The sequence below is a fragment of the Dermacentor albipictus genome, chromosome 4, assembly GCF_038994185.2.
Source record: "Dermacentor albipictus isolate Rhodes 1998 colony chromosome 4, USDA_Dalb.pri_finalv2, whole genome shotgun sequence".
In the NCBI taxonomy this organism is placed as follows: Eukaryota; Metazoa; Arthropoda; class Arachnida; order Ixodida; family Ixodidae; genus Dermacentor; species Dermacentor albipictus.
Window position 1 is genome coordinate 78848596 of NC_091824.1, and position 22409 is coordinate 78871004.

The 22409-nt window shown below is 46.3% G+C and overlaps 1 protein-coding gene across 1 annotated transcript; it reads right to left on the bottom strand.

Annotated features, from left to right (window-relative positions):
• Window positions 1–459: 459 nt before the first annotated feature.
• LOC135916441 (leucine-rich repeat-containing protein 4B-like) lies at window positions 460–8744 on the bottom strand. Its single transcript, XM_065449793.2, has 3 exons — window positions 8286–8744; window positions 3576–4773; window positions 460–1094 (listed from the first exon to the last, which is right to left on the bottom strand). Exons 2-3 carry the CDS (start codon window positions 4763–4765, stop codon window positions 833–835), a joined length of 1452 nt encoding a protein of 483 aa, XP_065305865.1. The 5' UTR covers window positions 4766–4773; window positions 8286–8744; the 3' UTR covers window positions 460–832.
• Window positions 8745–22409: the final 13665 nt, after the last annotated feature.

The following is a 22409-nucleotide window of genomic DNA, read 5'->3' on the forward strand; positions in this document are numbered from 1 at the left end:
TGCGCCATAATCTCCATCCATCTAGTGTATTCTAAACACAACATATTTCTGCTTTTCTGCAGCGGTCACGCAACAAAGAAAGGCAAAAGTAGAAGCGACATCACACATTGCAATGCAAGGTGAGACAAAAATAAGAGGTTCAGGCAGATTGTGCCGGTGTTCACTTACAAATTGCAGTACGTAGTCGCAACGTTTTTGTCTGGACAGCACGTTAGCTCGCATCAATACCAGTGGTTGCTAAGCAATGAACAGAAGCGGCTGAATGAAGCCGGGACTGTAAGAACTTAAATATTGCGAGATGAAATTATAAGCGCCATTCAATTGAGTTCCGTTAAATTCTAGCTTACGTGTGACATGACCACACAAAGAAGGACTCCTAGAGAAGCGCCTGCTTTCACATTCAATAAAGTATTACTAGAAATCGATGGACTATACAAAGCCGATGCAGAGCGGTTGTCATACGTTTTACCTCATTTTTATTTATCAGAAACAAGACATGTTCATCCGCGAGAAACCACGAAAACAGCGATGACAACAAAAGTCAGCTTTGCGTGTTAGTTTTCAAAGTATTGTTTCGTACTTAGTAAAAAAAAGGAGGTGAAATCGGCCGGAACTCTGCCGTTACATATTCCGGCTTCTTGTGTCACTGCCTAAACGATTGTTTATCACGTGACCTCCGCCGCACTCGCTTCCAATGTCCAGGTGGCACTGAAAGCCAATCGCGTTCGTCGCTCCTCGGCACTCCATAGGGACGTGAGCTTCGCGCTCGATTCCGACTCGCCTCTTCGGACGCGAGTTCTGACTAGCGTGGTGCCGCCTGTAGAGGGCGAGGCTAGTCTTCGCCGCCGTAGCCGAGCCTCTGCTTGAGGCTGAGGTAGACGTGCGGCTTGGCGCGTAGCTTGAGGAAAAGGAGCGTGGCGATGATGATCGCCAGGATGACGGTGACGGTGACGAGCAGGCCCAGGGCGACGCGCATGGCGATGTTGATCTCCTGCCAGCCAGGGTGCTCCAGGACGACGCTCTCGGCGCACGGCATGTTGGCGCTGCTCAGCTTGGCGATGAGCCGGCCCTCCAGTTCCTTAGGGCTGCCACACCTGCCAGAAGGCAATACGGCATACGTACCGTACCTGGTTTCTTTCCTTTTTTTTTGACTGAGATCTCGTTACATTCTCAATGGTTCCTATTCTCTGCATGAAATGACTCGAACAAAATTGCGGCTGAACCAACCTCACGATGACTGTCGACTTTAGTGCGAGTAGCAGTGAAACAAAGTACTAAATTTTTTAGGGCATAAGCATAGAAATTCGCCCCCGAGTGTAAAATTACTTGCGCACTATACAATAATTCGATCGAAACTTGAATATGCGTGTGTTGTGCGGGACCCGTTTACTATGCACAATATTACCCGTCTCGAAAAGGTACAGAGGAAAGCTGTAAGGATTCATTTACTCAAAATTTTCTCCGTACGACTCACCCTCTGAAATGACGCAAGCTAATGGCATTCACTCTCTCGAACAAAGAAGGAAAACTTTGCTTTTGCTTTTGTCATTTCATTTCTTGCATTGGAATCGGGACCTATCAATTAACCCATCAGCCTATTATCTATCGTCTTCAACGTCAAGGCGTACTCGCCATCATCATCCTAAATCGCTGACACCGTATTTTGCACGAACAGATTTATTCAAGTTGTGCCGCTCTTTTATGTGCTTCTTTGACGCCAACTTCAGTCATGTGCAGCTCTAGAATAAACCTTTGTGACGCCTACTTAGGTCACTGGTTGTTCGCCACTAGCTATGTGCCACTCTTAATAATAATGTGTTAGATTGCTATTAAGTTTTACAAAGCGTATAAAGTGTACTTAGAACAGGAAAGAGCCACTCATGCCCAATAAATTAATTTCATCCCAAAAGAATTACATTCGTATACTTAGTCATCGGCGATGATTTCTACTCGAATTTTAAATTATGGGGTTTACTGTGCCAAAACAACGTACGGGCTATAAACGACGTTGTTTCTATTTAAATATCTCATTAAACATTTGACATTCAGTACACGCAGCCTCGTTACACTACACTGTGGGCTTTCTCTTTAAATCCAGTGTAGAATGCATGAGTACCACTGCATTACGGATATGCTGTCGGCGTTATAGAAGGCAAGTGCGCGTGAAGAAGCTGCAAAAATAATGCTACGATATTTGACGCTACTTCAGGCTTGGCGAGATAGCTTTACACATCGAAAACGCGCTACATTGAAGTATTGCTATTATGGTTAAAGGGCACAAGGAATAGGAGTCTGGTGGTTTAGCGACGATTTTTATTTTATCAACTACGTGCGAGGACATGATCTGTGGGACTCGTGGCTCTAATGCATGTGGAGTGCGTAACCTCCAAGGAATGTTCAAAAGAGCGGGGAATCGTTTCAGTCGTTTATTTAAAGGAAGAGGGCTTCAACTAGCCTCATAGAAACCGACGGTATAGTTCCACTGCGTGCAGTAATTAATGTCGCGACACATTTTACTACCCACCACTCAGTGGAATGTGCAAATATAAGGTGACGAATGCTCTGGCGTCCTCTGGAGGAGTGATTAAAAGTGGTTTGCGTTGATTTCCGCTGTAGAAGGTGTGTCAGTTCAAGACCCCTACTTACGCGGATGCTTTATTTCTCCCTTTCTATCTGTCGTTCTGCGCGCGCGTGCGTGTGTGATTGAGAGAGAGAGAGGAAGCGATCACGCGCTGAAAGTTATTGTCGACCACACACTGCTTAAGTACGCCAGAAAACGCGTCCAAAACAGGTGTTTGTACGTTCTCTCTTTTGACAGTTGTTCAAGGCAACCACAAAGACTTTGAAGTTTTTGTATCTTTCGTCCGAAACATATAAGGGGTTTCGGCTTGTAGGTGTGCTTTTGCGTCATTAAATACCGTTGAGGTGCGATGTGCATGCGCAATTGGTCGTCACCGTTGTCGAAGCTAATGATGCATAAAGCCAAAAAGAGTCCATTTGTCTAGATGCGCCGGAAATTGTCAGGTTATTTCGTTTATGGAAATGGAACAGTTAATAAATCATAGAGTATATAAACTGCCCACTGCTCTGCTTTGACAAGAATTTCAGGAGAGCAAAGAAAAAATTTTGGTAACTTGCACTTTATTGATACGAAAAAAAAGAAGACCACAACGTCCGACATCCTTTGTAAATCGACTCGACTCGTTGTTTCTGTAAGAAACTAATTTCAACGTTCCTTTCCTGAAAGAACAATTATTTTGTAGGTTTCCTTATGGCATATGGTTTCTATAGGTCAGTAGTACAGTTCTTATATGTGGATGTGGATGTCAGTCGGATAACACCGTGCGGCTACATGATTGAATGAAAAGAGGGAGGGGGAAGCCCGCAGTTGGCATCATTTGCACAATGTCATACGAGAATCTCCTGTCACTCAATCGCGAAAGTGAAAGAAACCGACACTGTCATATAATGAACCGTTGAAAGGTTACCGATTCGTATTGTCCACACGTCGTCGCTGGAAAGGATCTTTTTGTTACTCAGCGCGAAAAGGTAGGGGAATAGAACGGCTATCTTACCTCAATTTGGCGTCGATGGCGTCTCTCTTGACGATGTGCGGCATCCATTCGAGCTTGCAGTCGCACTTCCAGTCGTTCTCGGCGAAGTCCACCTTGGTGACGTATTCCCAGCGTAGAAGGCTCCCCGGCAGAGTCTTCAGCCCCGTCTGGCGAGCGTAAAATTCGTCCAGCTCAATCTTAGCATCGGACCAGTTGTAGGTAAACGCCCGTTTGTCGATGTTTGTCAGCCTGGGGCAGAAGCTGAGATCTATGGTCTTGAGACTCGTGACGTCACCGAACGCGTGCCCCTCGATGGTGGTTAGATCCACCATGTACTTCAGGAAGAGGCTTCTCAGGGACGTTAGATTGTAAAAACTGTAAGGTTTGATGGTCGTGATGGGATTCCTGCTCAGATCTAGGTGACGCAGGAGACTCAACCGGTGCAAGCCTTTGAACGGAACCTCTTCGAACCCGTTTCCGCTGAGATCGAGCCATTTGAGGTTGGTCAGACTGTCGAAGTCGTTCTGCCTGAGCTCTTTGAGCGCGGTGCTCTGAAGGATCAACTTGTTCAGAGAGGTAAGCTGTGCGAACGCGTTGCCGTTGAATTCCGCGAGACCATTGTAGGCCAGGTTCAGTTCGGTGAGGTTACTGAGATGGTCGAAATACCTCGGATACAGCGTCGTCAACCTGTTGTGGCTGAGGTCGAGGTACTGAAGTTTGCCGAGGCCAGCGAATACCTCTTCCTCGAGCGACGCAAGGCGATTGTGGCAGAGCGTGAGTCGGTTCAGTTCACTGAACATTTGCAAGGCCGTGAATGCGATGAACTGTATGTGGTTATGGGACAAGTCAAGCACGTGTACGCCAGGTGCCGTGTAGAAGTAAGTGTCCAGCACTGTTTTGAGATCGTTCCCTGCCAGGTTAATTTCGATGACGTGGTTGGGCACGGCTACCCGGTTGAGCGAGGTGATGTGCTTGTAGGAGCAGTCAATTGTTTTCGGGACGGCTTCCGTGTAGCAGCCACAGCTGTGAAGCCGGCACAGATCTGTCGGAGTGCTTATTGGAAGGTTAGGCCGAACGGTGTCGTTCGTGCCATGGGCTTCGGATTGTACTTGGCTGCCAGCGCCGGAGAACATCCCGTTGAGCAAGTTGCACCGAGCACTGCTGACAAGCAGCGCGAGCAGCAACGTTGTAGATTTTCTTTCGTGAACCATGATGAGGCCTGCACAAAAGTAATTGATTGAATGTTTCATTCGTTGGGCTTAACATTCCAATGAAACACACAGGGGACTAGAGAGACCCGTAGTGTGGGCTCCGGATCAGTTTCACAACCTAAAATAGTTTAACCGACTCTCAATGTGTAATGCACAAGTGCTCTTGACTTCTGCCTCCATCAGAACGCGGCCACCGTGAGCGGGAATCGCACACGTGACCTTGTGATCAGTAGCAGAACACAAAAGCCAAGGAGCCATGGCGGGGATACAATTAAAGAAAAAACAATGTCTGAGAGCTATTGTTATACCAGCTAATAACCTGTATCGTACATTATAAATTGTCATGGTGCTGCGCTTGCGACATACCGGAAATACTCGAAGAATACGCCGCTGAGAACAGTATGTCTGAGCCCCAATAACACGAATCCAATGCGCGTTATCTGGTATTAGGCCAACCCATGATAATGAATCAGTATCCTTTACGTATTTATCTTGGATTCAGACACACTTCCCAAGTTTGAACGTCGCAACCGGCACAGGCGCTCAGTAATTATTATGCGCCTAGAGAAATGTGCGCGAATCAGCTACATGGTTCTCGATTGCTATAATCGCCAGAAAAATACGAACAAAGTATATAGGAAATAGCGCAAAGCGACGCAGCAGGCTACCGACTCTCTTATGGTTCTGGTAATATATGCGGCATGAGTTACTTCAACGTCAACAACAAATACTTATATTTTTGTGTTGCACGAATGCATCTAGGCGGTACCTACAGATCATATCGAAGCCGAATCATGAAGCCCTCTAGAATAGTATTTTGCTCATCACATAATCATGCTGCATTGTTTACCATCTCAAACAATTTCAACTACGATAGCTCCTTTGTCCCTCACATTTGTAATACTAAAAGCTAGCGCCATTCCTCACGTGCCTCTTTCGGTCATTGTGGACCTCTAGGAATCTCTAGTGCGATAAGTTAAGAGGAAGGCAGAGTCTGAAGGACTGCGATTCTTGAGTCACGCTTGAAAGGCGCGCTGGTGGATCCTTATCGTAGAAGGTATCTGGCGGCAAGCAATACTTGCCCCACACGCTGACGGAAGGTCCCAAGATTACCTTGGCAGTAAAAGCGTCACCGACGCGTCCTATACCTGCTACCCATCGTGGCGGCTAGGCGGAAGCAGCTGCACACTGACTGCTAAAGCGTTAGCCATGCGCCGACAGGAAAAGAACGGGGGCGTGCAAAATATGTTTGCGGAACGGAAAAAAGAAAGAGGAAAAGAAAGAAAGGGAGCGATAAACACGCAATCACTTCGCACAAAGACCGGAAGTGCTACACTGTCTGTACCGGACTTGGTGCTTCAATGGCTATCGCTAATCCCACGGATCAGCACAAGGTAGCTTTGAGTTCTCGTTGCAGCGGTTGTATTCCCGTGCTGGGAATGTGAGGCAGTGCCCGTTAGCCGATATCTAAACACACTGCGAAAAGCTTCCCGAGGTCACAATTATTCCCTAGAGTCAACAACAATTTCTCTGGCTTTCCAGAAGCAGCGTTTGGAAGAAATGGCAATGTATTGTTACCATAATACCGGCCGCTGCACGCTCACGTGTCTTTTGAAGTTGTGTCACTTGAACTCGTCGTATAGACCAGGGACTGCAGTATAAAACTGATGCGAGCAAACTCCAGCATTTGATACCGTTCGATTGATAAGACTGCTCATGCAGTCTTCTGTCCCCTCTTGAACGACCGGAACCCCCATAGTAAAGTCGAGACAAAGCAAACTTACGGAAAATAACGATAAAGGAAGGGCGCGTGAACAGTAACAAATGACGTAGCTGGCACTGAACACCAGGCTTGGAGCTGCCCCATGGCAACCACCTCTTCCTAGGTAGCAACAACAATTACGGGTTATATTGTCAAAAATGTGAATGCCCAGTCAATAAACACAAATCTTCATTGACTACGTATTAAATTGCTCAATCACAGATATACGTTGCGATTGCCGAAATGAAATCCACTGCTTTAGCCGGGCACATTTACTAGGCTTCCCAGGACTACCTTCCGCTTTCGAGGAGTCAATCTCCAATGTATGCGCTGAGATATTGTTGTGCTCCTAGAAATATTTTTGGAAAGTGTGTTCCTAATGCGACACAACACATCTTTGGGACATGGTGGAATATTTTGGCAACAGATACCTACAAAGTTTTGTTAGCTTAAGGATCTCTACTAAATGAATACGCTTTTTTAAACGCCATGATTACCGGCAGGCCACAATCAGTAATTGCGTCATGTGCGTTAAAATCATTAAGCAGAAAACAGAAGGTTGAATTTCGTCGTTTGTACATTCCAAGCTGTCGTGATGTCTGCGTCATTAAATAAACCGACTGAGGAGAGAGATAATTCCACCATTTTAAAAACATCTTAAAAAGCCTGTCCCAATGAAAAAGAAAATGGGTAATGGTCTTGTGACAGGAGAAGCGCGGCCGTCTCTTCTCATCCTTTAATAAAAATCAGGCGGTTTGTGGAAGGCTAGCAAAATAATTCTCTCGAGTAGACGCATCAACAGCGCCGTACTTCCGTGATGAAGAGCACTATCAGACTTCTCATGTGAAAATAACAGAAAGCTTGCATTATCTAGACGCCCCTGAGTAACTATGTATCTCCTCTTCGCGCAAACACACCATGACTCACCGAGCACCTTATCAACACTGCAGCCATGCTATATACGCCGGCCGAACGCACGGTGACTGGGAGCTAATGCATTAAGTACTTCAATTTAATTAGGACTTTGTCAATTGACAATAGAAAGTCTTCCGCACGTGTGTTATCGTGCATATAACGTCTCAACTTCGGCATTTGACCAGATCGCTGGCCTTTTAGATTCTGCAAGCAAGTGAAATAAATTTCATCCCAAATATCATGAAAATTATAGCACTAATATTTCAGGTTAATAAGATACAATATTTTGTAGATAATTACCCCTAATTATGCCTCGTAATTATTATTTCACTTCCAAATGAAGCGAACATCAGCTCTTTAAGAAGGCGTTCAGCTTGAAGGCAGTAGCTCTGCTTTTAGGTCCCTTACGTTTTGTTTCATAGGAGCCTCTCTAATTATGCCGTTATGGTATTTTTATTAGTTTCTCATGGCAACGCTTCACGTTAAGATTACAATATAGTGGGCGGTGTAGTAGTCAGGCTGCTAAGGTCGCACTATGCTTTTCTGCACACAATGAAGTATATAAAAGCAATGGAAACTTGCTATAAAGAAATATTGTGTATTCGATGACACAACTATATGGAACCGCACATAGGAAAATGTAATGGCAAATGTGAACGCGGCGTTTGTGTAGTCCTACTCTGCTACGCGGTAAAACACTATCTGAGTTACCCGGGGCTGCTAGGACTCTCGTAGCGTTCACGACTCGCACATGATGGTTGCCTTATGACAGAAACCCATCCCTATTGCATTACATGCCCCTCAGTGTCCCTGCTAAGATCCCAGAAAGGTGCGAATTCTTACCTGAAGCAGGAACGGTCGCAACTGCTAAGACTAGCAGAGAAGCCGAAGGCGTTGGCTTCGGAGCACCCCGAGATAACGGTGCGTGGCGATCTTTGCTCTCCACGTAGATACCGGTTGCTGGAGGTGCGGCTAAGCCGTTGCCATAGCAATAGCCTAGATAAGCTGTTCTCTCGCTGCTCGCACTCTCCTACACCTGCACCCCCCCCCCCCCCAACCCTCAGCGCTGCTTCACGGTAGACAAGGGGGAGCAAGGGGCGGTGTGGTCGTCACACTGAGTGTCGAAGGCCTTTCGACCTCGTGGTTCTATTTTGGCAGGTATTGTAGGCGCACAACGGCGTCGATAAGCGGCAGCGAACGCTTCTTCATCGCACCCATCCGCTCAAGCTGCCGGCCTATGTGCTGATGTCGGTGGGGTATAGGGGTAACGCGATACTGGCGGGAGAGCCAGGGCGTCCGGACGGCGCCGGAGACGGCGGCTATAGCGTATACGCGGGATGTGCAAGCGAAGCAGCGCAAGGGTGAAGAGAAGCTCGGCCTCTCACGTAGCGTCGATGGTCGCCTAGGAGAGCCGTGCTGGAAGTGCAGCTTGTGTATTTTACTGTCGTTTCTCGTGCAACAAACATGTTCCGGTGCAAAGATGGCCAGCGCGTTGGTTTGGCGCGTTCCTATGGCAACGCTGCTGCAGTCGTAGCTTCGTGCGAAACTTTGAGGTCTATTAAAGCGGCCGTCACTGAGGGGCCGGAGCTGAAGAAGGCAAGGAATGAGAGGACACGGCACTTGCTGTATGTAATCGCTAATCAAGTTCGATTATACTTTAATTTTTTTGTTAACGTTTTAAATTTCACTTCCATTTACCCGAACTTTTTCAAGCGATCAGGGTATGGATAGACGAGAATAGTACGTGTGGGAGGCTGGTACCTACAGTAGGTGTCGCTTGATGGTTAAACATTTTCACGCTGGTAACAGGGAGTTTCCGCACGGTATAGTACGTTGTCGAGGGACCACGTGAACCCAAATTATTTCTGAACTGTTGCCGTTAGATCCGCCGATAGCTTACTGTGAGATTTTTCGCGCAAGCGGCCACTTATCACAGAGCCTATTTGTCACACGTTTTTCGTTTCACAAATTACCGACCATACAGTATAATAAGATTAGACTATGTACTTCCTCACCATGCAACTTATTATACGGGCACAAGACAGTTTTTCAACCGATATCAGATTGTGGCAACATCACCGCTAGAGAACATACGGATGAGACTGCTCGGTCGGTCCATGGCAACATTGGCTCTTATGTCAATACCACTGCCGAGAGCAGACGTAGACACAAGGCTTGGCTTGCAGGCGCGCCATGCGAGAGCTTAGTGTCGCAGGAGAATTCGACTTGATTCACCTGACGCATGCCTTAATAGATTGAATGGGCTCTTGGAAGTTCTGTTTCCATCTGGGATACCTTCAGCTGAAGCAACGCTTCTGTGTCACCTACGTCGACGAACACCGCTACATTTCATAGAGGAATTGCCGAGGGCTCTGCACGTCGAAGCTCTGGCTGCGAGGAGACAGCTGGAATCTTTGTCATTTCCCTGTAGAAATGTAGCTTAAGAACAATATCTTGACTGTGCTATACAATGTGCCCAATGGCCCATTGTGAGAGCGAGGAGTTCTGTGGCTCTGGCCCTGACAATCGCAAGGCTAATCTTTGCAATCGTCATTAATTTTTCTCTCCGGCACTCTGATTTTTCCCTCTCTCTCAATGTGGTCATCGCTTGGAGTCATACCACTGCTTAGATTCGGTTGTGCCGTTCGTGCTCTTTAGCTAAGTGTCTGATTTCATCAGTGGCACAAAAGTTTCTAAGGTCTATCTTGTTTTATGCTGAGAAATTCCGTGCCTTAGTTCCGCGCATTAGTCCCTGAGGTACATAACTGGACAGACAGTGAATATCTCCTGACTATTGGCTCAGCATGATGCCGAACGTATTGACAGTAGATGAAAGTGATGTTTTTTTTTACCGAGTCAACGTACGTGTTTGACGCAGAGTGATTACTATGCACTGGGAGAACTACGGAAATTCAGTGTATATTTAGCGCCTTTTTTAGAGCCGTACGACATATCGCTTCAGTATACGACTTCAGTGGTATTTTGTAAATTGCTCTGTGATTGTAGAAACGTTCTCTTAGAATGTGTCGGAGCCCGAACTCGGGTGACGAGTGTATCAGTGCCATTCACAACTACACACAACGTCACGCCCATGGTTCACGCATCGCCCTTATGGGTAATTTTAACCTTCCTGACATTAATTGGAATGATATGTACTACTTGTCAGCAGCCTCGGATGCACTATTTGATCTCATGTTAACCTTCAATCTTCATCAGGTCGTTTGACGTCCAACGCGCTCGCAGGGAACTAGCATTCTTGACTCAATACTCATCAGCCACCATTTCGATATTAACCTTGTACAAACTAAAGTAAATCATGAAATATCTGACCATGACACACCAGTATGCGTGTTAACACTTCATGGTATTACTGTCCATTCCCCTATGTCCATATTAACCGACTTCCAAAACGCTTATGAAAATAGCCTACTAAAATACCTTCACCACGAGTTCCAGCCTTTTTCACAAATGTGTTCCAATGCCTCTGTTGGCGTAAATTCCCTTTGTCTAATGTTAAACACTATGATTCTCTACTGCGTCACGAACTACGTGCCTACTAAAACCAAGCGGCCGCCAAAAAATAATCCCTGGATCACCCGAGAAGTGATACAGGCAAAGCTGCGCCTGAAAAGATTGCGTAGAACAATAAAAATTGAAGGAGGAAACTTATTCAGAGTGACTAAACTTCCTAATGCCATCGCAGAATTCACACTTATAGCCAAACATGCGAAAGAACATTATATTATGTAACGGTACCCAGCTTTCTTACTAATAATGCCGGAAGGTTTTGGAGGCACTTTCGCACTAATGATAGAAAAGCGTCCCACCTGCTCCCAGAGGAAAAAACTTCGAGAGCCAATCCATATAACTTTTTTAATCAGTATTTACTGCAGACATTACTCCCCCTATCCTAGCCAGACAGGTTGTAAGCATTGACAAATTAGACATTACGGACGCTGGCATACTTAATCTTCTGCTTAACCTTGACCCTAAAAAAGGCAGCGGTCCTGAAAAGATACCTAGTGACTTTCTGAAAATGTATGCGGAATGATGCAGTAGATACCTTGGCATAATTTTTCGTTATTCACTCACAACTTCACAGCTACCAAAGAGCTGGAAGAGTGCAGAAATAATGCCGATACATAAATCAGGCGACACAGCAGAAATTTCAAATTTTAGACCTGTAACCTTCTAGAGGACATATTTTTCAAGCTCATCACAGTTTTTCTAGCGAGAATTGACTTTTTGTGTTGTTACCAACAGGGATTTCGCAGTGGTTTATCAACAGTAACCCAGCTAACAGAACTAGTCCCCGATCTTCCACTTACAGTCAATCACCGCGGTCAGACTAACATGATTTTACTTGACCTATCTAAGGCATTTGATTGTACATGCCATAACAAATTAATCGCTAAAGTTAAAAGTGTTGTTGGAAAAGGGCCCCTTTCAGCCTAGATAAAAGAATTTCTAGTCACTTGTTCAGAATTCGTAATCTACGAAAACAAATGCTATCTAGCAGTGTCGTAGTTACTTCCCGAGTTCCCCAAGGCTCAGTTATTGGGCCATTACTCTTCCTAATCTATATTAATGATATCACCGCTAATATTGATTGCAATATAAACCTGTTCGCCGACAACTGCATTATTTATAGGGAAATCACTCATTATAGCGACCACATTGCACTTAATACGTACATCAACGCTATAGCTACTTGGTTATCTAATTCGCAGATGTCAGTTAACATCAAAACAGCTGTGACCATAACCGTAACAAGGAAAACAAGGCCATCTAACATTACACGTGAGATTAGTGGCATACCGCTATCTAAAGTAGAACACAAATGCCAAGGAGTTACACTGACCTCAGACTTATTAGGCTTTTGCGCGCACAAAGACAGGACGTCGAACGAAGAAAGGACACACAAGATTGTGTGTCCCTTCTTCGTTCGACGTCCTGTCTTTGTGCGCGCAAAAGTTTAATAAGAACCATGTACTACCAACTCGCCCAAAACGTAACGCTTTTTAACCTCAGACCTCAGGTGAGATAAACATATCCCGAATATCACCGCGGGAGCATTACGCAAATTATTCTTCCTCAAAAGAAGCATTACGCTCTCTGCCGCATAACTGAAGCTACCGGCCAACACAACGTTCGCTAGACCAGTTCTCGAATGCACAAATACTGTCTGGTATCCTCATTCAAAGACTCACATAACAAAATGAGAAGCAATACAAAGAAATGCCATAAGGTTCATTCACAGTAAATATAAACGCGCTTACTCGCCAACTAACCTACAAACGGGATTGCAAACGCTATCTACCAGAGCAAAACATGCACGGCTGAAGTTCTTGTTTCAGCTACTAAAGAATGACTATAAGACAGATGTGTCCAATTACGTTTCATTTTTTGAGACATGAAAAACACGTAACAAACGTGCGTACATTTTAACAGAATACACATGCAACCACTACACTTCTAAGTATTTCTTCTTTCCCTTCATAGTAGCTGAAAGGAACCGACTTGATCCTGCTATAACCAACAGCAAATCGTTATCAGAATTAACCTCACAATTAGAAGCAACAGCGCGTAAATAAAATCGCTTATCATCACATGAATCATCGTCACAGATTTTGCGTTGTGCTGGTTTCGACGTCCCCTTTTCTCTTTTCTTTTTTATTTTAAATTGTTGCCGTTATGTGGACATATGCCATGGTCTGTTCCCAAAATAAATTATATATTACTGTATTACTTCTAATCCTAAGATAAGTGTTGTAACTGTCATTTCTTGCCTAGCCTTTCCTTCTCAAATTCTTTCTCTCTAAGCGTTACATGTTATAAGCGCATCTCTTCACCCAACTGTATAATTTCTCGGAGAGTTAATTGTTATACTACCGTTCTTTCCTATTTCATGTATAAATGGCTGCCTACATGCTCTTCAATGCCAGTTTTGTTCATTTTTTTGGAGTATCACGCTAGTTAATTGTCACGTGGAAACAAGCATTTGTATTCCTAAACTCGGCGTCCTTCTTATATTGCTGTCCTTGGACATTTGCTTTTTTTTCTTCTTTTTTCTGAGTTAACTGTTGCACCTAGATATTGTTTATCCGTGTTTTATGCTTAAATCCTGCATACTGATGCATATGAATATATACTATATTGCCCAACTGTCACGTTCTTGAATGAGAGTAGCAGACTTGTAAATTAGAAAAGTAGTAAAGAAAAATGAATAGTTAGGCCTCTTCTAGGTCAGCGACGTCATGCTGCAAACACTACAGAAAAAAGAAAACGAGAGGTGGAAACACGCTGAAAAAGAACGCCATGCTCAGTATAGCACAAATCACAAGCCCACATCGTTATATAACCGCGGACATCAGCACTGGAAGCGGAGTCTTATTTCACACAGTCACCAAATCACATTGGAATAATATCACGCAACTCTTCCCAAATATAAGTGACATACAGACAAGTGAGTTTACTTAAGTACAAAGCATAAAGCGGAGCGTTCCATCATTGAAGCATCGAAACTTGTACAGGAGCTTAAAAATCCGAGGATACCTAAGCACTTTTTACCAATTGTGAATGCGAAAGCATTATTGTCCATTTGAACGCCTCAGAGTGGTCCTTTGAGTTTTGCACTATGAGTAGTGTGCCATAGCGGTACGTACGGCCCGAGCCAGCAGGCACCAGCAGCCTGCCGTGCCAAAGCCGCATGCCTCCGAAGTACTGCGCGACGAGAGACCGAGGAAGCAGCAGCAGCTGCCACAAGGGCCGGCAGGCGCGCACAAAAGCTAAGCCCAGTGGCGGTGGGAGAGAGCGATACGGACCGCGCCGCCTTCCGAGTGCGAGGGCAAGGGTGACGTGGCGTCGTGGCTGTGCCCTCTCCCCTCACGCAACACCTGGCGCACTAGCGGAAAGTATATAGTTCCCTTTCGCCCGCTGTGCTCCGTCGTGGCGCGCTCGTGACGGGGCATTGCAGCCAATAGGACTTTAAGGGCCGTTTCGCTGCTACAGACTTCGGACAGGCCGGCTTTCTTGCTCAGTGGATCATTTGACGCTTTCGCATCAATAAGCCGCTTTCCTAACAGTAAAGTGCTCTTCATCCTAAACTGCCACTCCATCAGGTACAGTTGATGAGATTCCGGTCTAGTGAGAAGTCCCGGTGGGCACTAACGGCATGTCTCTACATATCAGGACACGACTATGGTCCGACTACCTTGCTCATTCGTAGTGGGCGTGCTCCAAGCAGGTTCATGTGGCCACGCAGACGAACCCGCCACTGGAACATCATGGGCATTCGATAAGAATATGTGCAACTGAAGCGTCGGTGTTGTCGCAGGAACTAGCCTGGAGACCAACCTGATTTTCAGGTAGCCATTTCATGCTTACATCTACTCTCGATTACGGGAGAGCCAGCAATTTTTATTTTAGTGCTCTGTTTTATAACTTTAGGACTGTTCAAGCGCTTCTGGATGTCGTTACCCGTCTGCATTGTTCAGTGCTCCCATGCTAAGTACATTTATTATTTTAGGAATCATGATACACACAGCCGCACACCATCCCAAGCTTACAATACCGAACGCACGTTGCACTTGAGCTCTTTATCGGTGCGGTGTTTTCAGATCACAGCGCACTGTTAATTACAGAACTAAGATTTCTTGGCGAAAAAGCAAGATCGGCAGAAGCCTTCTTTGATGACTGTCAAAGCAATCCACAGCTTTTTCTTGAGTTTTTTGTGCCGGTAGCCATGCGATCCCGTTATTCACAGGAAAACTTACAGCAGCAGTCTGATTAGATATGAATCTTGTAGTATATGTTGGCGACCCACATTAAAGTGATCGATACAGCGTCATGTGTGTCGTGTGCTGAGCTATACCTGGATAACTGTGATGATAAGGTTAAATGAGATACCACGTTACCGCGCGCATATCTGGAGGGGTTCGCGTGATCTAGGTGACGTCACGCCATGCATGGCCGTTGTCGCCTGCGCCAACCGATCAGGTGCCTCTATATATGTTCCCCGTGCCTGCGCTTCCTTTTCCGTTCTTGTCCATCTTCTCTTCCTTACCCATGTTGCCCTCTCCAGTTTGTCATGCGAGAAATCTGCCTATTTGACCATCCAAAGTGCTCCAAGTCTACAAAGAAAGCTATCGCCTTAAAAGCTTACTCACGTTCGGCTCTATCTAATACTCTTGAAGCCACACGATCGGTATCTGATCCTTACACATTTATGGTTACCGGTGTGAGGAATGCCTGTCACACAAACACGCAAACGTATAATCGCTACTGTCTCGCAAAGCACTTTCCTTGCTCTTTCAGTAGAGGATGCCCGTCAGTGGTACATATAATGACAAGTCCTTGTTAACGCCATTCGGTGTCAGTAGACAATGATTTGGGTAACAGTGCACATAGTTAAAATGGTGCGGCGCCCGGCCTGCCGGATGGCCATGAGAATGAATGAATTAAATAAACCTTTATTTTCATGCTCAATGCCGATGTGGGTCCCATTTGTTAAGGGGGCCCCTATGTCGCCTGTTGTGGCATTCCGGGCGGCGGCGTGTTCTTGTCTGGCCTGCGTTAGGTATATATCGGGACTTGTTGGTCTCATTTGTGGTGTAGCGCTAGGTGTTTCTCGATGTAGGCGCTGAGTCTTGTTTGGCCATCGTATATTGAGAGTGTTGTGATGTGGTCTTGTCCTGATCCTCCGTTACACACACCGAAGAGGTGATGCTGGTTTAGCCGTCCCTGGCACGAGTAGGAGGAGGAGGAGGAGATAAACTTTATTGCTCTAGAAAGAGTAATTCAGCGGTCGGACCGGATGTCTTCATCTTCTATTGGTTGATGACCATCTCCGGCCTGCATGGTTGGCGCCCCTATTCCAGGGCACCACTGAACATCCTTGTGGTGTCCTTCCTTGCTAGAGGGCCGTTCGTACGCGGTTTAGGAGGGTGCCCATTTTCACCTGCATTTAGGACCTATTCTTCCTTGGTGAGAGGTGCGTGTGGCTTTAGTTTCTGTCTTGTGTCGCAGGCACTTCAGTCTAATGGGCTTTGCCGGTGTGAGGTCTCTCTGGGAATGGCTGCTGTTGCGCGGGGCCCGGACTGCGGTTACGTGGGTGAGCTGGTTTGCTCTTTCGTTTCCCAGCATCCTGGCATGACCGGATACCCAATAGGGTCTGATCATTCCTTTTACGTGTTCGTAAAGCGTGCGCGCCATGAGGGGAGGAGGGAGTACGTCATTGTGTAAGACGCGTGTGCATGCCTGTTAGGAGTCAGTGTGCACGTTTAAGGTGTTAGTGGGCTACGTGTATTTTTTGGATGACTTGGTCAGTTGTAGATATATCTGCTTCGGTGCTTTGTAGGCAGGACCACGGGTAGCTTCCAGACAATTATTGCCTTGGAAGCACCTCCTGCCTGCCACCATTATGTATATCTACATATAAATATTGTGAACACACACACACACTATATATATATAGTGTGTCCCGCGTATATTGAGCCAAACATTAAAGAGACTGACAACCACTTTTCACGGACCCGGACTTTTATGGCGCAACGCAAAGCTCACCCTCGTTAGTGTTTGCATCTGCAATGGTTACTTCCAAAAGCGCGTGGATATTTAGTAAGCAGAATTTTTCGATCTGAGCAGCCTCTAACCAAAGTAAGAGTCCCTGTTCCATCAACGCCGAGAAGTGAGAGCGATGTCGATAGCCCGCCTCCCAAATTGTGAAAGACGCCCATCATACCAATCTCGCAGGAGAGAGTGTGACTATGGTGAACCACCTATATTTTGACCTTTTCAGCCACTTTGGAAAATAAAAAGCTGGTGCAATAAGTTCACATTGTTGTAAAGACATTTCTTATATTTTTACCGCGTTTTTGCCCAAGTACGAGCCCAAGTTTTTGCCCAAGTACTCGTATACGCCTACGTCATGGCTGACAGGCCCCTGTCGCCATTGCTCTGTCTATAGACGAACCAAGCTAACTCATCTAAAACGAAGGCGAAGGCAGCGCCACTTTTTTGTTCACTAAAAACGAAGGCTTACCTGCACATTGTAAGTCAGGAAAACCTTTTAATAACAAAAACTATGCTGCATTTCAATACAAATAGAAAGATCAGGAACCGCGTACGCTCGTAGAAGGTCAAGTGGTGGACCTCTTACGCAATTTCATGTTCTTGCCGCGTGGGGTGCCAAAGGTCATTTTTCGTGACTTTAGTGATGAATCAAAAATGTAAATCCACGTTTAATCAGAAAAACATGGCTCGCTTTAGCCACTACGATAGGCAATCTTTCTATCAGTGGGGTTATCTCGATTAATGTTCTGAGCGGTTGTCTGTCGCTTCGGATGTATGCAAATGCCACGTAGCTGGACGGAGTCAAGGTATTGTCGTTTTTCGTTGCTTGGAGATACTCAGGTTTTAATTCCGCCGAATTATCTAATTAGTCTTAATTAGTTATTCAGGTTTTCAAATATTATAGTTAGATAAAAAGTATCAATGAGAAAATTGTAGAGCACCATGGGAAACTCCCGGTACACCTTTCCGTTGCTCGATGCGTGCTACATGAAAGTGTTTTTCATAATGTGAAAGAAGCCTGGGAATAGACGCAAAGTTCCTCGAGCGGTCAGTCGCGCGGCAATTTTGACCGTGGCAAAAACGCTGTTCGTTTACCGTAAGAAAGGGAAGTTTTGCCACCATACTAACGCGCACTGACGTGTCGTCTCCAAAGACGACAATGACGAGGCGCCGGCTCCAATATATCAAAGAGGTTCAACAACTTTTCAAAACCTCCTTGCAACGTATGGGCTTAGCACGAGCGTGCCTTACGTGTCGAGCTCCCGGTGTGTTGTTTTCTTTTTTTTTCAACCATTGCGATGCCGTTATGGTTTGGGCTCATTTCACTGAGCAATTCGTCGGCAGCCACAAATGGCTGTGTTGACGCAACATGCACATCCTCACTGAAATAATGCTCTTTTTGATAACGACCCCTCCAACCGTGCATAATCATAACTCGCTTGATTGATTTCCTGCTGCTTCATCTCCTTCCTCTGTTTCTCATCCATGAACTTCGTCCTCTTCAAACGTCAGTCGTCTTCGGCAGGACCAGCGGATTTAAAATATACGCATGTGCATCTCCTCTGCCTAAGCCGTAGGCCTTTAAAAACAGAAATCACTGAGGATCCGCACCACGTTTCAGCATTTCCGTTTCTCACGGTGACAATTCCTCGCAACGCAATAGCGGCACGCTCTCGCCGCGACGCGCATTGCCATCGCCATTCTGCTCGCGACCCGATCGAGTAGTGTCGCGACACGGCCACGTCTCACGAAGCTGCGGACTTGGCAAGAGGGGTCAGAAGAACCTGGAGAGCCTCGGCGCGTGATCGGAGTGCTTCGCTATTCTTTGCACGTGCACGACGACTGCGGCTGCCATGGCATCGCGCCGCAGCAACGCCACGGCGACAAGGGCCAAAGCTGGTGGCACCACGAGCAACAGCGAGGTCGAGGACACCTTTCTTTCGCTGCACCAGCGCGAGGGCGTCGTGGGTGTGATCGCCACCACGGCCGACGGGGCGGTCATCAAGTCAACGCTGAAGGACGCCCAGGAGACCACCCACTACGCGCTACTCGCCGCGGGCGTCTGCAGGGAAGCCAACAGCAGCGCCGGGAAGCTGCCCTCGTTCTTGAAGATGAAGACTGGTGAGCGCGAGATCCTCATCACTCCCAGCAAGAAGTACACGCTCATCGCGGTCACCAAGATCTCGAATCCTTCCGCGGACGCCACTCAATAAAGCGTCAACGCTGCTAGCAGCGACCCACCCTTTGTGTGCGTGGTATTGCTGTGTAGTTGGGCGTCCGAGCGGCCACGGAGGTTCCGTGGCTCGCGCCGTGCTAGGTGATGGGCGAAAGACAGATCCAGGGCGACGTCCGAGTGTTGAGAAATTCAAGGTTTATATACAAATTTACATTTCGAGGCTCGAAAGAAGGACTCCATCGTTACAGCAGCTCACTATATATCCGAGCCTTTACATGTCTAAGCACTCCCCTCTCCTTTCCACCCCCCGCCTTCCGGACATACACAAAACTACAGCTCCGCTCTTTAAGCAGTTCAATTCTGTATTTCGCTAAATAATGGAATTCAATGTCCTTTTCTTGGCCAATTGGAATCAACGCACAGTCAGCAAAATCCTACCCGTGGCATCGCACCACCCCGCCCTCGACGCAATGGAATGACAATTGCATGTAAAGCCATAGTCGACGCTGTTCCCACGGAACTCGTCGGCGTTGGCTCTAAGCAGCAATTAGTCTGCCCTCCGTAACAACCAACTATAGTAGCGATTTTCGTCCTGACAGTCGCTACCACTTCGAAAGAATACGATGGTTGTGGTCTGCTCGAAGGGAGGTTCTTTCCCTGCTTGTCAATAGTGGGCACCGGGCACCGCCGTCCTCCAGGCGGGTGCTGGAGCTTCGCGGGAAGAACACAAGAGTGACATTGCCGTTTAGAAACGCACATTGACGATGACACACTGCAGTTTGGGATCGCAGAAGCCGTCTCAGTCGTCAGCTCTGGGTCGTCGAACAGACGAAGAAGGTACACCTGTCGATTATCTGGAGGGGACGCCGCTTTCGTCGGCAGTCGAGCGGCAAGTTGGGCTAGTTGTTGTTGTTGTTGTCCTGAGTGGCCGTGGCACATACCCACAGTGGGGGATTGGCCAAGAATCGGTCGGTTTAATTAGGTGCCTAAAATTGGTAGAAGTTCAAAACGACAGAACGCGCACGTCCTGTCCTTTTTTACTTCTGTTGTCCATGTGTCTCAGCACAGTAACCCCAGTTTTACATGCTGCTGTTGTTGCTAGCTCATGGGCGTCGAAAATGACGATGAAGCAAGGATGACGTTCCATAGCTGCACGCTCGCCGGAGAAGCGCCTTTCGTCCAGAAGGAACGCCAGGCATAACAGTGCACGCTCCGCGCGTTTTGTCATATTTCAGTCTCCAGAAAAATTCGAAAGTTGCTTCTTGCAAGATGAAAACTTCAATAGTAGGCCCAATTTCTGATCCCTCGCTTCGAGTGGGCACCAGGAACGTGCAGCCTCCATACAGCACACCTGACTAGACGACAGAAACGGATAGCTCACGAGTGAGCTTCTTACAGCATATAGTTTTTAGCAACTACCTATAGATGGAACTTATATGTAGTGCACAATGCCAGAATCTCGAATACCCGGCTGCTGTAGAACTTGCCTTGTACGTAACATATTCATGGCAACATAGTAGCAGTCTCAGTATTCTCTTTTCTTTGTACGCGTCTTCTAACTCAAAAATAATTTCAACTTGCGTAACCCCGACTCGCCCAAATCACCACTTTTACGGAATAGCCATAGCTACGCGCATGAAGCTTTCCTGGAATGATCTTAACGAATGTTGGTGCCTCCGCAATACACCATGAATTTATATTTATTCACTTAGAATAAGCAAACAAAGAGAAGGAAGCGTAACGTTAAACCAGGCGCACACTACTACTCAGTGTTTACTGGACTGTCAGCGTTTCTCCTGCCTGAGGAAAGGAACGCATCTATACATCGCCATGGAGAAATCTGTGTGCGAATCACATCAAGTTCATTGGTAATTTTATTTGTCACTTATTTCTTCGCTCACCCTCCCTTTGAAGTTATTATTATTGTTAATTCCGAATAACTTTTCAAGAAAAGCATCTGCTGGTTCTGTTTGCCCTTTATTTATTTATTTGTATTACATCACCTTAAATCCATGCCTCTAATAAATTTATTATGTCCATTCTACTCTTGGCCGATCCCTTGAATGGGTAGGTGTCGCTGTCATTAAGGTAATCACCATCATCAACAAGATCATCATTATCATCAAGTGCCCATTGAACGCTGACCTCGACCCCAAGTTTTCTTCGAATGTAGCGACCAGACAATTCGTGTTGATATTTGATCCAGCTGCTCAATTGAGCATGGGTACTAATAATTTAATTATAATTGCTTAGATGGTAATTCAGCAGCAATACCAAAACCTGGAATGCTCTTTAAAGCTAAAGATTCAACTGTCAGACAGTCGCAATGACTGACTGCCAGGCGTGTCGCGAGACAGCTTGGCTCCCTGAAGGTGTGAGGCAGAGGCCACCATTTTCCGACATTCTCATGCATAAAATAGCACAACAACGCAATGACTCTGCCAAGGTAACCCAGGTAATTCCAGAACCACAATAGCAGACGGCATCCGCTCATTATTACGGGGCTAATTCATTATGAATGGTAATGTATGTTCTTTTTACAGCGAAGCTGTTATGGGCTAGTTCGGCCAGGATCATGTCCGTGTGCATACATATAACTATCATCATCAGGATTGCCTCCAGCGTTGTCGTCTTCTTTCACAGCTGGCTCGTTGGCGCCCCTCGGCGCAACCGGGCTAACGCGCTCATGCCACTGCTGCCGCATTCTTCGGTGACATTAACTATATAATTAATTAAATAATTAAATTATTAATTAAATTATTAACCCAAGGTTGTAACCAACTTTACAGCAAATTACAGCGAAGCTGTTAAATACTAGTTCCTTCAGGATCGTGCCCGTGTACAAACACAACTCCCCATACATGGGCCGATCCCTAAGATAGTGCAATGCCGGGCTGACCCGCGGAGGAGGTGAAGCAGGCGTTAAGCACTCCCCCATACGTGGGCCGATCTCGAAGATAGTGCAATGCCAGGCTGACTCGCAGCGGGGCTTGCAGTTCGCCATTAAGGGGCCCACATACACAACTTCGCTTGTCATCCTTCTTCACAGAGTGGAAGGTCACGCAGCTTTTCTTTTCTGTATTCTCGTATTTTGTGCATGCTTGTGTCGTTTATGTACTCTTATAACCTTTAAGTGCTAGCGGCCAATTACTTTTTGGTTAGTGTATCACGTGCGGGTACCGCATATTTTTTACCTATTTCTTTCACGTTTTCTTCAT

What these genes read in the sequence shown, in the direction of transcription:
- LOC135916441 (XM_065449793.2), bottom strand. Translation starts at nt 4,765, where the DNA reads ATGGTTCACGAAAGAAAATCTACAACGTTGCTGCTCGCGCTGCTTGTC. An exon ending in GCCATCGACGCCAAATTGAG is followed by an intron (nt 1,095 to 3,575) that starts GTAAGATAGCCG and finishes GCCTTCTGGCAG; the next exon opens with GTGTGGCAGCCCTAAGGAAC.